Source organism: Megalobrama amblycephala, linkage group LG11, assembly GCF_018812025.1.
Source record: "Megalobrama amblycephala isolate DHTTF-2021 linkage group LG11, ASM1881202v1, whole genome shotgun sequence".
Classification (NCBI taxonomy): domain Eukaryota; kingdom Metazoa; phylum Chordata; class Actinopteri; order Cypriniformes; family Xenocyprididae; genus Megalobrama; species Megalobrama amblycephala.
Genome location: NC_063054.1, coordinates 12015517 through 12032659, shown reverse-complemented (window position 1 = coordinate 12032659; position 17143 = coordinate 12015517). Strand labels below are relative to the sequence as shown.

The 17143-nt window shown below is 39.5% G+C and overlaps 1 protein-coding gene across 1 annotated transcript; it reads left to right on the top strand.

Moving 5' to 3' along the window:
- Positions 1-9461: 9461 nt before the first annotated feature.
- On the top strand, positions 9462-12592 carry LOC125277704 (myristoylated alanine-rich C-kinase substrate-like). Its single transcript, XM_048206158.1, has 2 exons — positions 9462-9895; positions 10801-12592. The coding sequence occupies exons 1-2, from the start codon at positions 9800-9802 to the stop codon at positions 11455-11457; spliced, it is 753 nt and encodes a 250-aa protein (XP_048062115.1). The 5' UTR covers positions 9462-9799; the 3' UTR covers positions 11458-12592.
- The last annotated feature ends 4551 nt before the right edge of the window (positions 12593-17143 follow it).

The following is a 17143-nucleotide window of genomic DNA, read 5'->3' as shown; positions in this document are numbered from 1 at the left end:
GGATTATAATCATCCCATCAGAAGGGTGGATTTCAGGAACAAAACATAAAACTTTAACATTTTTATCATGTAATACACATACACACATTTTTTTATATTGATCTTCATTAGTTTAACTGTTAAAGTAATAAATTAATTACAGTAACAAACTAGACATTAAGCTACATATTTAGGTAATTTACTGTAAAGTAAAAAAAGAGATTTTGGTGCCATAAAATAATCCCCAAACAGCTGTAAATATCAAACAAAAATATTATATTTAATTCAAAGTGTTTGTTTGTTTGTTTGTTTGTTTTGTTTTTATCACTGTTTGTAAACTACATTGGCACAATTATAAGAGATGAACTCTTGAATAAAATAGTGGGTGCTTCTCAGTACCTAAATTAATGCTTCCTCATTTCCTCCTTCCTTTGAATATCCCGTGACTCTTGGTAATGAGGAAATGAGGTGATAACAGAAATTTTGATATGGATACAACTGCGTTAATGTATCTGGAATTATACAGGTTTAATTGGATTTAATGTAAACTGTCTAATAATGATGTCTAGCCTGAAAAGAGACTGTTAATGAGACATATATTGTAGAGCTGCATGATTAATGATTAAAAAGATTGCAATCTTAATTCAATGATTGACATAATCTTATTCCTAAATTATATATGTCTATTAAACTTTGACAAGTAGGCTATAATCACAGAAAACATTCAGATCTGTGTTGGCGCTGCTGCTGATCCAGAGAGAGCAGTTGTCATAAGGTATGAAACAGCTTCACAAAACAGTCTTTTCAACCACACAGAATTATTATTTCAGTGTTACAATCAGGGCCTAAAACTAACAATTTGCCACACCTGGCTGGTGACTTAAGAAAATTACCAGATATAAAAAACATTTACCGGTCATGAAACTGTTTTTGCAAAAACAGGTAGTAAAGACACCAAAATTTTAGATTCCAGTGAATACTGAATACAGTGAATATTACTTTAATAAAGTAATCAAATGTAAAATAACACTGCATCCTCACTGTGTAAATTAAACATAGATTAATCCTTATTAAAGTTACAAAATTTATTCAGTCAAGAGCAGTGAGTGGTTTTCTCTGTCTTTTGTTGTTTGATTAACATTAACAACACTAAGAATTTTTCATTTTTTTTTTAAATAAAATGAAATAGGTCTAGTTATTGTTTTAGTCGTTTTTGACCCATAATAAAATAAAGTTATGACACCAAAAACTAACTCATACAGTATACAGTAAACTCTCAGAAATAAAATAAGAACAAATAATCAAATTAAGAGCAATTGCACAAATAAATACAATAGAACAAAAATACAAATGAAATAAATAAAGAGTGCTTTTCAGTTTTTTTTTAAGTAGGTCTAACAGTAGCTTTCAGATAGAGAAATTGAATAATCAAATGTTAAATAACACTTCACTGTTTTCACTGTATAAATTAAATATAAGCCTTATTAAAGTTACAAAAGTTATTCAGTCAAGAGCAGTGAGTGTTTTTTCTTTCTTTCTCTTGTTGTTTGATTTTTAAAGGGGTCATGAATTGAGAAATCATCTTTTGATTGAGCTTTTGACATATAAGAGGTCATCGTACTATAAGAATTTCCTGAAAGTTTCAGAACTGAAAACTTCCTGGTTAGTCCAATAAAAGCTTTTATTGATACCAGGCCCATCGAACAACTGATCCTGGAATGTGACTATCTATATAGATAGGTGAAATGCCACTTCTGCAGAAGAAATCAGCACGAACTTCATCATTGTAACGTTAGCCCCGCCCACTGCCGTGTTAGAGAGATGAGGAGGAGAGAATAGCGATATAGGACAAAAATGATGTTACCTTTCAAAGGATCCTAATGCTAGGAATATGGTTATTTATTTTCAACAATGTGAATGTCTCAGTTGAGAGGCGATTTTTCCTGTCGTTAAGTGAGCATTCTGGGCATTCTGAACAGGCGCGGACCTTCTATCAATCTCACTCCACTGAGATTGGTACCCCCTCAGATAGTGGGCATAAAATGGATGAGATTCGGACAGGCATCTGTAGATCTATTCGCCTTGCGTGAAAACTCCCATTGTCCTATGTTCTTCTCACTAATGGATGTGGACATGCCCTTCAGGGTAGATGCACTGGCCTGCCCATGGCCCAAAGTGCTGCTGTATGCTTTTCCTCCCCTGTGCCTGATAATTCCCACACTGGCCTGTCTGATAGCACCCAGGTGGCCCAAAGCACCGTAGCTGGCAGAGATAATCCCTCTGTTATATGCCCAGCCGTGGTGCCTCCCCCTCTCCACAGACCTTTTGTCTCACCCGGACAGGGTGGCTCTCTGGTCCTGGCCCGTGAGAGGACAAACTTAAACACACTAGGGCTTTTCCTTGTCTAGTCCCCCCAGAAACACAGGCGACCTGGTCAGTTCGCCAATTTCCATTTTCCTCCGCCTACCCCTCCAGTGAGCATTCCCCTGGTGTCCTGCTGGACCCAAAACCCCATATGGGCGATGAAATATCCTCCACTGGGCTGAAACGGCAAAGAAGGAGGAAAAGGGCCACCAAACAACCCAAGTCTTCTGAGTTTTCTGTCTCCGAGCGGCCCCAGTCTCCTGAGTTTTCTGCCTCCGTGCAGCCACAGTCTCCTGAGTTATCTGCTTCCATGCAGCCCCAATCTCTTGAATTTTCTGCCACCTTGCAGCCCAAGATGCCAGTCCTGGATAAGGAGGACTGGTTAATAGACTTTTGGGCTGAACCAGCTCTCAGTCCCCTCGACCTTGCTCTAGCCTTCCACGTACCCGCTCCATGCTTCGCCGAGCCCGCTCCGAGCCTCAACGAGCCCACTCCAAGCTTCAAAGAGCCCGCTCCCTGCTTCACCGAGCCCACTCCGAGCTTCAACGAGCCCGCTCCAGCCCTCGCCGAGCCCGCTCCAGTCTTCGCAGTGCATGCTCCAGCTGCCAAGGTGTCAGCTCCAGAATTCTCCGAGCCCGCTCCAGCCGCCACCACCTAGCCCGCTCCAGCCGCTGCCACCGAGCCCGCTCCAGCAGACCACGAGCCCACTTCTACCGGAGAGCCCACTCCTCTCCACGAGCCTTTCGAGTCCCCCCCTAAATCTGACCCGCCATGGACGCCTATGGCCTCTGACCCACCGGGACCGCCCGCGACCCCTGGCCCGCCATGGCCGCCCACGGCTCCTGACCTGCCATGGCCGTCCACAGCTCCTGCCATGACGGCCCGAGATCATAGACTCGCCCTGGAGACCTCCGCACCCGTCTGCACCCCCCAGCACCTGCCTGTAGGTCTCCAGGGCGCCCACCCCATATTCATCTGAGATGCGCCTTCTGGGGAGGGGGAGGTAATGTTACATTCACGCCTTCCTGGACTCCAGTTCCCAGCATCCTCCTGTTCTCCACACCTGCCTGCACTTCCCTCATTAGTCTTCCTGCCATCTCCCCGGATTCCCAGCACCTGTTTGTCCTTGTCAACACTCCCTTTAAGTTGGACTCACTCCCTGCACTCCTTGTCTGTTATATTGTTTGTCTACTGTGTGTAACGCTGATGTTTTGCTCCTTGTTCTAAGTAAAACCTATATTATTGTGGATTTCCATATTCACCTCATCTCTTCAGCTGCACACATAACACCCGCATGTAGTTGCTACTATACAGAGTGCCAGGGCCATTTCTGCATGGTCCTCATATGGATATAAGTGACAGTTGTTTAAAGGGTGGTGTGATGAGCGTGGTCTCACATCATATAACTGCTCAGTTCCTGATATTTTGTGTTTCCTACAAGACCTCATGGATAAGGGCAGGTCCTTTTCCACAATTAGGTCTATCTAGCAGCTATTTTGGCCTGTCATGTGGGCTTGAGGGCTCAACGATCGGGCAGCATCCTCTAATCAGCAGATTTATGAAGGGTGCCCATCGCTCTTTGCCAGCCATCAGGAGAACTGTTCCTGAATGGGACCTCTCTATGGTGCTGGAGGTTCTGTCTCAATATCTTTTTGAGCCTCTGGGAAGTATTTCCTAAAGCTGCTGTCTTTCAAGGCGGCTTAGCTTTTGGCATCAGCTAAACGTGTCAGTGAGCTACATGCACTCTGTTCATTCCTCGTGCACTAAATTCTCTCTTAGAGGAGAGAGGGTTTTTAATGAGATAAACTTAATCCTGCTTTTATGCCTTAATGCTTACCTGCATTCACATCGGAGGTGTTGGAGCTGTCCACTTTTCACCCTCCACCTTTTTCCTCCACGGAGGATCAGAGGCTGAATGCACTGTGCCCTGTTCGTGCCTTACAGACATATATGACCAGGACCAGTGCTTTCCGGAAGAGCGACCAGCTCTTTATTTCATGGGCATCCCCTCACAAGGGGAGTCCCATATCTAAATAACACCTCTCACATTGGCTTGTGGAAGCTATAGTTTTGGCATATGAATCAAAGGGAGTGCAGCCCCCAGGAGACATCAGAGGTTCAGCCTTCTGGCCCCTTCAAGAAACAAATCACTTAGTTGTTCCTGCTTATAGACTGGCCGGCCACAAGAGCGTAGTTTGCTGCTATGGCCATCACGTAAACTTGGAGCATGGAAGGGGTGCACCCCTTGTCCAGAATCTCCTGCAGAAAGGACAGCACCAGTAAAATGTCACAGGATGCTGGGTCTTCATTCTGTACTGCACACCAGTTGGAGAAGACAGACCACTTAACACTCTGAGGTCTGAAAACGCGCCGGTGCGTTTTGCAGGTTTTTTTTCACATTGCAGCAAAACAGACTTAAAATACTCCGTCATTTTTTGTCATAGAGACATAAGTAATATATCAATTGAAACTATAGAATATCTTCTTTTATTTGTATACACTCAGAGTAAAAACAAAATGTTGTGCTTTTTGTAAAATAAAGAAAACTAACATGATGCGTGATCTCTCGTCTCCCTCTGAACGAAGTCCAATCTGATAGTTCTCAGAAAATGAACTGTAACTTAGTGAATACTAATCACAGAAAAATTAAACTTATGTTTAAAAAAACGTTAAGATGTCAGGTTTTAAATCATGTAAGTCAAATCGAAAACAAACCTTCTGTGTTTATGTAATCTGTATGAAAAGAGAGCCATGTCAGAAGTCTGTGATTCAGCTCATTATCTGCTAATGCGGCCACGCCCACGGAGCCAGCGCTATTCAGACACAAATTCAGAGGCAATACATGCATTCATCGTCTCAATCGTGTATTTATTGTCTTGAAAAGTGTTTATCTGGATGTAAAAGTTATGGTTAGCGAGCTCTACAAGACATGCAGTTAGTTCCTGTTTTCTTTTCTTCTATAGATGAATTTTAGATGAGTTTTTGTTTCTTTAGCGCCCTCCGGCTGCAGTATGAATTGGAAACTCCATTCATGGAATAGCCTCTTCTTCTTTTAGATAAATTTGTGGACTAAAAATGCACAGAGAGCGCCCTCCGACTTCAAGTATGAATTGAAAACACCAGCGCTCATAGTAATGACAATGAATATTAAATAAATATAACTCCTCTCTATAGAAAATTGACATAAGCATATGAGAATCCAATATTTCTCCAATTGTGCATGCTTTTAAACTAAAAGCCTATATTCAGACTCTTTGCATCACAGAAATACATTATATTTTAAAGTATAATATAAAACCATTACTTTATATTGTAATAATATTTTTCTGTATGTTTCATATATCATGATGAGCTTGAGACATCACAGAAGGTTTTTTTCACAGCCTACCTGACTGAAATGCCTCATTAATATGCAAGTCATTTCAGCTCATTACTATGCAATTCTTTTGTCTTCTCAGGTGAGAATGGCCCATTATTCAGTGGTGATTCACGCCTCCACGCATACTGTGTTTCTTGGCAAAAAGTGTCTTACAAAAACTAAATCAATATATTGTTTTATATGAAGGAGTAGGCAGCATAATTTTTACATAATTTTGAAGCAAAAACTCTAGTTTACAACCTCCAATACCCTAAAGTATTGTAAACACAGATTTACTATACTTTTTTTGGCCTTATTTCAGTGACTTAAGTTTTTTGTTTTTTCAATAACCACGCATAAATGTTATTCCTTCAAAAACACAAACATGTACATACATGTTCCTCACATATTATTGTAGCCTAGTTTGTGCTGAATACAGTGTAATGACACTTTTTCCATTAATATGTTTATGAACAACTGAAAAAAGCACAAATGTCAGGGCATGTCAAAACTTCTCCAGGCCCCAAATCAGCCTCAGACTCCAGAGGGTTAAGGGAGAAGAGGTGTCTGGTAGACAGGGCTCTAGCCTCTGAGATAGTGTTCAATACCCTTGCAAGGAGGCCCACAGGCTCCCGTCGAGGGGCCAAACTTGGAGGTCCCACAACTCGGGTTGGGGGTGCCAAATTGTTCCCTTCACCTGGGAAAGGAGGTCCTTCCTCAGGGGAATTGGTCTTCTGTCTCAGAGGGGAGAGGGCCACATCCATGCACTTTTGTAAAAGTGTGCTGGGTCAGAGACAGTCCGAATGGAAGGACGGTATACTGGTAAGTCATCCCCTCGAATGCAAATTTCAAAAATGGTCTGTGATGGGGGGCAATTTGGATATGAAAGTAGGCATCTTTCAGATCCACTGAGAAGAACCAATCCCCTGGGCAAACCTGCAAGAAGATTTGTTTCAATGTCAACATCCTGAATAGCCGTTTCATTAAAGTGTGGTTCAAATTCCTGAGATCGAGGATGAGCCTGAGGCTGCTATCCTTCTTCAGCATAAGGAAGTAACAGCTGCAAAATCCTGACTCGCTGTGAGTCGGCGGCATTGTTTCTACAGCCTCTTTTCACCAGTAAATGGAAAGGAGGACATGCGCCACGTTGCTCCGTACCAACGTGCAGATTACGCCCCAGAAGCGTGGGGGCCTACGAGTGAATTGAAGCAAGTAGCCTCATTTGATTGTGTTCAGAACCCAACTCGATACCAATGCGGATGGTTTCCCAAGCCTGAGTCCGGGTGGCAAGGGGCTGAAGTGTTTCAGGTGACAGGCCTTTGTGCTGAGACAGGGGACTGACGCTCATAGTATAGGGAAGAGGAAAATGCTCTTTTTTAATGTGTTTGTTTTTTATTTTGTTCGCTATAACAGCAGTCAGTTGTATGGGCACATGAACATGAATGGGCCCAGTGCCTGCAATGAACACATTGCCTCCAATGCCCGGAACTGAACAGGGGGTTAGGAGGCAAACTCAAGACTTTTTTTTTGAGGGTGGTCCAGCCTCAGTGGGACTTATCCCTCTCCTCTTCCTTCCTTGCAAATCAGGACGGCTTCTATCGCTCGAAGTCCAATGCTAGAAGTTTGGCCTGAAAGACCTGGAGGACCGCCATGGTGTGCAGAGCCCACTTCTCCAGCTGAGGTGTAGGTGCATCCAGCAAGGGCTGAAATGGTCCTACAGGGCTTGGAGGGGTGGCCAGCCATGGCTTCCTCGAGAGGAGGCAGCTTCTCCTTTTCTCCGTCTGATATCCTTTTTCTACTGTGCCGTCAATGGCAGTGAGGGCGGTTGAGGCAGAAGTATGGATGTGCACCGAGTAGGGGGCATGCCACAACTTGGTGAGTTCGTCATGCACCTTCAGGAAGAACGGTGCTGCTCTCTGACAAGGGGCCTGTTGGCAGTACTCCAAACCGAGCTCCTAGATGGCCTTTGATAGGATGTAGATGTGTTCGGCGTCCATACCAGGCCTGGTGTCGCTCGAATGGTATAGATGGTATAGTCAGCAAGGGGGCGGAGTCATCCACTGAGTCCGACCAATCCTCTGATTCAGAAGCCGCCAGCGACATACTGTCATCGGGGAGATCCTTCTCGGAACCTGAACAAGACCAGGTTGCTCGCACTGGGAGAGGGGCACTGGTCTGCGTGTGTGAAGAGCACGGGGGATTCCTCTCTCTGTGGGGAGAGTGAAGCATGCGGGACCTGTGGTTCGTGGGAGGAAGAGAATGGGAGAGCACGAGAGGCAGAGCCACTCTCTGAAAAGAAAGCGACCCTCACAGTGAGAAATTCCCGCCTCGGTGAGTGCAGTTTCTGTGTGGGCTCTCTCCAGACAGGCAACGCACTCACTGTGCTTGGCAGAAGCGTGCGTGAAACAGAGTTGCGTGAAAATTGCTCTGAAAGTTGATCTTTTATTAAATTGCCGGAGAGCCACAGGGGAAGCGCTAGGTCAGCTTGTTCGCGGAGCACTGTTCTAATCAGGTGCTGCAGAGTGTGAGCTTGCTTGAGAGTGCTGCTCGATCAGCCCTCTTGCAGAGCGTCAGCTTGCTTGCAGGGCGCCACTAAATCAGCTCGTTCTGTGAGGCTTGTTCTGCATTCTGCGAAAAGGCTTCATCTTCAGTCTTATTCTCGGAGTCCAGTGAGGAGAAGATCTTCACGCTGAAGGAGAAAGATTCTGTAGCCTATGGCGGAGATTTGCCCACTTATATAGCTGGGTATATTTTTCTTACAAAAACCCATTGCTTCACTTCAGAAGGCCTTTATTAACTCCCTGGAGCTGTATGGATTAGTTTTATGATGGATGGATGCATTTTTTGGTCTTCAAAATCTCAACCCCAATTCACTACCAATATAAAGCTTGGAAGAGCCAGGATATTTTTAAATGCATCTCTGATTGTGTTCGTCTGAAAGAACATAGGCATATACACCTATGGTGGCTTGAGGGTGAGTAAATCATGGGATAACTTTTATTTTTGGGTGAACTATCCCTTTAAGGAAACTGGACATTTTTATGTTCTTGGAATGTTACAAATAAACGTTCCTAGAATGTGAGTTGTTAATAAAATTAAGTTGAAAGAGTGTTTCAGCAACATCATGCATAGTTTAATTTTTTTTTTTTTTTTATGTTTCCATTTTAATGTTTCCATAACCAAAACGGAATGTTTGGAATATGTTCTTAGAACAAACAATTTGTTAGGTAGGTGGTGACGTAATGGACAAATGACATAAATTTTTTTGTATCTTAAATAACTTTTTTATTTATTTTGTATCTTTTTTTATATATATTTTCTCTCTTAATCTTTCTAGATTTATGTCATCTAGAAAGTGTAAATAGTATGCTACAGCAAGCCTACAGTGAGTAAGCGCTGGAGATCAGTACACATTTGACATTCACATATTCACATAAATCAAGTTAATCTCAGATTACTCAGATCCAGAAGAAAATTCACCTATTCATCAAAGTAAAATTATTGATGTACAAAACTAATTAACAAAATGTTTTGATAAAAACCTCATGAAGAAACCATTTCTAAGATGCTGAACATCCAGTATACATAGGACAAGCGTTTTGGAAAAACAGATGTTTGGATTCTCTTAAATTTATTCTTGGTTTTATATTTACAGCAGTGTCCATTTCTATTGTTCGCTCCAGACTTTTAAGACGCGCCCACGTTCAGACGGTCGGCGATGATTGGCTGGTTAAGATTTAAGTTGCGCCCTCTCACTGAGAATCTATTCTGATTGGGCGACGACGACTTTGAGTGACGTCATCGCGTGGAATGCCCATTCATCGGTGCAGTTGGGCGTTGGACTCCGCATCTTATTAGTAACCAGGGAAATTTCTCCATTTTCTGTGCAGTCTAGTGTTATAGGCACAAATCTAGGATTTAAATAAATACTTGCACTTTCCGAGGGTTTTTTTCTACAGTTTTCTTCTCTGTGATTGAATTTGCTTGCTACGTTCACTTTTAGCGCGCTCTTTGGCCAGGTGTTGTATTCTAAGGAAGAGGCTTGTTGCTCTTTGTTCTGTATTGGGGATCTGTTGAGCTCTTTGTTGGAGTCAAAGCATGGGAGCGCAATTCTCTAAGACTGCTGGAAAAGAAGAAACGGCTGCAGAAAAACCCGGAGATGCTGCAGCTTCACCCTCTAAAGCCAACGGGCAGGTAAAATAACGGTCATTTAATAGGAGAACTGATTTATTTATGGTGTTCATTGTAAGAATACTGACGCGGAGTTCTTCTGGAGACCCGCAACCAACAAACACACAAATTATTCAATGTTTATAACCCAGAGGCTTTGTCAGTTCTCATGTATTGGATATATGTATGATCGTAAAATGCTTTAATGTTGCTTAAATGTTTTTTTTTTAAATCCGATTTGGCGTTATTTGTTCTTGAGAAACCTCTGTTTCGAATTGAAGAACGTTCTTTATGGAGAATTGAAAGAGGTGATGCTGGTTTTATCCAGGAAAACTAGGGAATTGTGTTAAATCATTTAATTTACTGTTTTATTTAATGTTTTGTTTCGGTCCGTCTTGAAAATGAGGGGGGAAGTGCGGGGGATTGATTGTTAAGAGTAACAATGGCTCGCCACGCCTTTATTCACAGACGCTCGATAGACGCTTCAGTATATCAATGGAATTAGTCCATTGGGGAAACCACAACAGATCAACTAAAACTACTATAATCATTTAAATACGTTATACTGTGCCTTGATGGCCATTCATACAATCTGTGTTTTGTACGGGTTTGTTTGCTTATTTGGCGCGTCAGTTCTTTCGAATGGTTAATGGTGTAACGCTGCCCTCTGGAGGTTGTGGCAGTGTATTGCGCCTCAACTCCTACCTATGACACATGGAGGCTTCGTGTGTGAACGAAAGTGTTTACGCCAAATTGTCTTTTCTTTAGCATATGTTGTGGACAAAATCGAAGCAGTTATTTTTAGCGGTGTGCATAGCGAATTGTTTTGTATATGCAGCCTCTCCACTGTGTCTTATTGTGGTAGTGCTTGTTAACAGAATGCAAGGCTTAATGCTGGTTGTGTAATGATGGTCTGTGTTTTGCTTTAGGAAAATGGACACGTAAAGGTGAATGGAGATGCCTCTCCAGCGGCTGCTGAGGAGAAAGAAGAGGTTCAGGCTAATGGCAGCACGGCGGCTGAGGAGGGAGAGAAGGCTGAGGCAGCTCCTGCTGAAAAGGAGGCTGCGGAGGGAGAAGAGGCAAACACAGAAGTGAGTGCACCCACTGAAGAGGAGGCTGCAAAAGCTGAGGATAGTGCAACTCCCTCCACAAGCAACGAGACGCCCAAGAAGAAGAAGAAGCGCTTCTCTTTCAAGAAATCCTTCAAGTTAAGTGGCTTCTCTTTTAAGAAAACCAAGAAGGAGACAGGAGATGGCGGTGAGGAGGCAGTGGCGGCAGGTAGTGAGGAAGCCAAAACTGAGGGAGCTGCAGCTGTTGAAGGAGGTGTGTTAGAAGAGAACGCCAAACCAGCAGAGGAGGCAGTGCCAGCTGTAGAAACCAAACCAGAGGAGAAACAGGTAGAGGAGCCCAAGGCTGCCAGTCCTGCCACTGAAGAGCCCAAAGAGGAGGAGAAACCAGCGGAGTCAGCAGCAGTGGCAGAGCCCGCGGCCTCTCAGAGTGAAGCACCTGTGGCAGAAGAATCTGCTCCCACTGTACAAGAAGCAGAATCCAGTCCAGAGGCCCATGCAGAATCTGCCACAGAGTAATCTGCACTGCACACATCAAGAGAGTGAGAGAGAGAGAGAGAGAGCGAGAGCGAGGAAAAAAGAACAGATAATCAAGGAATATTTCCCTGTTGTAAAATGGAGTAATGCCAGGGTATGAGACTTTGGAGAACTTTGTCAGCAACAAGGAATATTTTAAAGATTTTTTTAGTCTTTAGTTTTTTTATATCTCCCCCTCCACAAATCTCACTCCACCATTGTGGTTATTCCTAGAGCTGTGAAATGGATGGCTAAATTGAATAATACAGAAAAATTTGTATTCATCTATTTTTGGCATCAGTATTAACTTTTTTTTTTTCTTTTTTTTTTTGACTTTTATACAAACAAAACAATGTAAACTTGTTTAAAATATATGGACATGACTGTGGATTAAAGGCAGCTGGTTCAGGGAACAAAATGGGGTGCAGGGATTGGGAATGGGAGTTATTTTTTAATTTTATTTTTTAAGCGTGTCACCTTGGTGGCTCAGCTTTATACCACAGATGTAAGGAGTAGCCCAAAAACAGAATGACCAACAAATCATCCACTACAGTTTACAACACTAGAGTGATTTTTTTTATTTTTTTATTTTTTATTTTATTCTAAATTCAAGCCAATATAATCAATAATGCCAAGTTTATAACCACATATTTTAAAGATCCTGGGAACTTTTAAACACTTTTAGTGGTCTGTGATTTCAGTAGGAAAATGATTTGCATATGCTTTATGGTGTATCTCTGAGCTTATTAAAGTGTAAGTATGTATAGAAGGGGTGTTTCAACTGTGATTATTGTACAAATGATATCTTGATCTCAAAAAGCACATGCAGCTCTTTTATCAGCAAGTCATCCTCAGACCATTGGAGCATTTTTGAAGTCAAACCAAGCTGTGACACGTGTTCTGGTTCCTGTTTATACTGTGGTTTGTTTCGATTACAACAAAATTAAGGAACTTATCAGATGCAATGTTTGTGTAGCATCTTGTCTTTTTCTTTTGTAAATATTGGAGAAGCCTGTACGTTTGACTTAGAGATTGAATGTAACTTTGCCTACAAAATTGCAATTAAACCTCTCTGCTGAAGGTGTTCTTAATTTTTTTTTGTGAGCACAATAAGCAAAATAAATGTGAACAATTTGAATTGTTTTGTCTCTTACTGTCTTACCTTTCACAAAAAAATGAGTTGCCACCATTAATAATTATTAATTGCTATGTCTTTAAAAAAAACTATACTAAACTACATGGTTACTAAACAAATATTTCAGACAGTAGTATACTGCAATGTCACATGACCTCACCAAGTAGAGAAGTTATGTCCAGTTGTCATATTGGAGGTAAAAATTTTACAGTCATTTTGTCTACAAAAGCAGCCCAATTACAGTTGTTGTTTTTTTTCAATTGCTAACAAGCGTTTACCAATACTTGCAGTAATTTTTTTCTAAACTCTTAACACAGCAACACACCTACATCACATGATTAGCCAAATAGTTAATTTTCTGCCCAAAATCATATTTTGTTAAATAAACACAAACTCTACATTTAAAAAATGCTATAAACCTTTTTCAACACATACTAACTATCAAAACACAGCAAACCTGATTCAAAATCAAGTCGTTCTGTCAAAACATAGCACTAGTTTTCTATCCAACATGAACATATAGTCAATCAAAGTGCAATGACTGTCAAAATACTAACAACTGATGGCATTATGAAAACTGCATTAGTTCAGATTCTTTTACTGCAGTAAAAGTATAATGCATGTGGAATCGTGGTAAAATTGTTGTATGAAGCTTTTACATAAATGAAAACATGAAATTGCTGACATTGATCAACAACAAATCCAACATACATGGTCTTTGGTTATTATGGAAGCTTTTTTTCCACCACAGAATAAAAAAGCATAAAAGGTAATTGTGACTTTTTATCAAAAATATTTTTTATTTTGCAATTGTGAGTTTACATCTCAAAATTCTGACTTTTTTTTCTCAGAACTGTGAGATATAAACAAGGAATTGAGAGAAAAAAAGTAATAATTGATTCCTTTTTTTAATTTTCTATTCATGGCAGAAATAAGCTTTCATAGGTTCTACATGTGTAAGGGGGAAAACCGTAGAGATGCACAATCCAGCACACATTCCTACTCCTCTCCCATACCTCTTCTTCTCCCTTGTTCTGATCCAACTTTTCCTTCCCTCCTTCATCTATTCCTCTCCCTTTCCTTATGGAAAGAAAATATATTTCCCTATATATGAATGATCAATATATTACATGATTTAACAGTATATTTGAAAATACACAGAAAAATATATTGAATTGCCACTTTTCATATATTGAAAAATATGTGATAATATATTTACTAATATATAATAATGTATGTAATTTTATATTCAGTAATATACTTCATAATATCTAGATTTATATGTGATCCGATGTGGATCATATATAACATATATAACATATGTATATTACATTGCAGATATATTTACTCATGCAGTATAAACACATATATGGTACAATATATTATGTAATACATTTCTTATATTTTATAATAATTTACATTTTAAATGTTCCATATTTTCAAGTTAGTTAACAAAGCACACATGCATGTACTAAAGTTTCTACCAAAGAGATTATCACTGTGCTATAGCACTTATAGCCGTTACTTTTTAAATAAAGTTTTTATAGTCTTAATGGTGTTTCAGCCAATCATAAACCTAACCACTGGCTACTCTTCAGCACAATGGTAACCCCAAAAACTCACACATACCAGAAAACCTTTTAAATTCCAAAATAACACAACGTTAAACACCAACAGATCTCCTCCTATATTAATATTGAGCAAAACACAGGAAAAAGCACTTAATTTTAACATTTACTCCTTTAACAGTCAGAAGCAAAGCATGCTGGGAACTAGAAGTCTGTTGTAACCACTGATTGTAACTCCTTCCATGAATGTGTATATATATATATATATATATATATATATATGTATATATGTATATATGTATATATGTATATATATATATATATATATATATATATATATATAGAATGTGTGTGTGTGTGTGTGTGTGTGTGTGTGTGTGTGTGTGTGTGTGTGTGTAATACATTCACATTTATATGGGAACATGTATGTGCAATTATGTACACAATAAAGGACAAAATGTATGAATGTAATGCTATTTTTGTTTTCATTTATAAATATTTTATATGTATCAATATATAGCCATACATGGTCAATGCATATATTGCAGTATATTGAAAATTATAAGCACTAGTTTCCCATATATGGAAATGTATTATGTAATACATCGCATTATATTTTGCAGTATATTCCCATATATTTTTGTTCAATAAGGGTTACCCAGATATAATTTTCTCTCTGCTCCTCTGTGTTGTTCTTCATACACACTGAACAAATCAGATTCAAAGAGTCCTATTTTACTGTGTCCAATAATGAAAATAAATTCAACACCTGACTATCCCTCCAACTGAGATTGGAATCTGTCTAAATATTTACAGTTTTTTTCAGTTGCTAACAAGCATTGTTCAATACTGAAACCACATTTTCAAAACTCTTCACACAGTCTGCATTACCAGCATGAATGTTGGCCAAACAGTTAATCTCACCTACAAAATTCACTCAGACCAACATAACACTGGCAACAATTCTCATTCAGAAAACACACATTTCATTCACAACACACTGACCTAAAAACACTAAAAACAGGAAGCATTACATAATTGATGAACTTTTCTTTTTTAAAGTTTCAATTATTTTCCACATAAATCAGTTCTTCATATAGAATATTGTAACACAATTTCACTTTATTGAAAGCATTTGTAACATGAATGAATCAGAAATTAACCAAAATTTCATTTTTTTATATGAATATAGTACTTGAAAATTATAACCAAAAGGTGAAAAAAGAGGGAAAAAACTCCAGGGCTGCAATGATAATAAAAAAAGAATAAATAAAATACATTCTACACATTACTGTAACAACATGCGTAGTTGTTAATTATAATTACAGTGATGATTCTAGTGTGCTCTCTCTCTTGCATTGGAGTGGGTGGAATTTCAGCTAAAATTGCAATTAGCTTGTAATGATTATTTTTTAAATTTTTATCTATAAAATTGAGAATATTTAAACACTAAACCCCATTCTCTGAACCCAATGGTCAGTGGCCTAAACCCATTTGTCGAATCAGTCACTTTGTAGGCAAAACCTTAAACAAGTTCAGGTAGTTAAGACACTGTTTGCAAATCTCATCCACTCAAGGCTGGATCCGGCACAGGTTTTTCCCTTTGCCTGGCAAGAGATGACATTGCCTGTGATGTGGAAAATGTCCTCAACAATATTCAATAATATTCAACAATATTACAGTATTTCACAATTGCTAAAACACATTTCTTGAAACCATCACTCATTTTCTCAAAACATTAAACACAAATCCAATCTTCAAACTAATTTCACAAAACCTCTGACTCTTATGGCAAAATCAGACAAAGCTTTCAGATCATACACACATTAAGCAAAATATAAACACATACAGATCATTCATTACACACTACATTAAAAAATGGAAAACACAACATCCAGAACATGAGGTTACAGGAAAAAAAAGTATATTGTAACACAGTAAACACATTTTGCCATTACATAAAATATAATCACAGAAATCACAAGTAATGTGAATTTAAAGTATACTGTATGTACTGCAAGTACAGTATTATATTCAATATTATATAGTATTGAATGTCTGTATATACAGTACTTACATACTGCAAACATACAGCAGTCTAAATGCAAGTGACTAAAAGGTCAAAGAAAACTCTAAATGAAAAGCATGATACAGTACACACACACACACACAAAAAAAAAAACAAAGTTCAGAGTCAGTGAGAGATTCATTCTTCTTCAGCGTCACGTCTTCATGTTGGGTCCGGCCTAAATCAAATCAAGTCACCTTTATTTCAATTGCAATTTATACTACACAGATACTAGTCTAGTCTAGTCTAGTCTAGTATAGTATAGTATAGTCAAAGCAGCTTTACAGTGATAACAGGTACATGATGATCAGTAATGCAAAGAGGGTTTATTTTGGCTGTACAGCTCTAAAAGAAAATAGTGTCATTGTTCAGCTGAAGTCAGTTCAGTGTTGATTCACTTACATTGTAAAGATCATCAATTATTATGTAAATTACTGTAATTATTTTCCTCTATAAAGCAGTTCTGCAGAAAACAGTGATGTCATCATCTAGGCTAGCTTAGTTCAGTTCGCATCCTATAATGTCAGTACTGTCAGATCAATAATATTGTTGAATATTATTGAATATTGTTGAGGACATTTTCCACATCACAGGCAATGTCGTCTCTTGCCAGGCAAAGGGAAAAACTTGTGCCGGATCCAGCCTTGACAGCCTTGTCTCCACACCCCTTGCTCTTTCTCCTCATCATCCTCTTACACATACTCTTCCACCTCTACTTTTCAGATTGTTTCCATCTATTGTTGGTATCATCATTCAGCACCTGTGTCACCTGTGCACTCTGAACTGACCTATATTTTATACAGTTGATTTGATCACATCATTAGAAATAAGTGTGAATAATTTTGAGTCATTGTGTTTAAAGGATGACAACTGTGTTGTGGTTGTGTTTAACTTTTGCCACATGTATTTACCATTTTG

Excerpts from the sequence above, each read along its gene's own strand:
- LOC125277704 (XM_048206158.1), top strand. The coding sequence starts at position 9,800 with ATGGGAGCGCAATTCTCTAAGACTGCTGGAAAAGAAGAAACGGCTGCA. Across the intron at positions 9,896-10,800 it reads CCTCTAAAGCCAACGGGCAG|GAAAATGGACACGTAAAGGT; the intron begins GTAAAATAACGG and ends GTTTTGCTTTAG.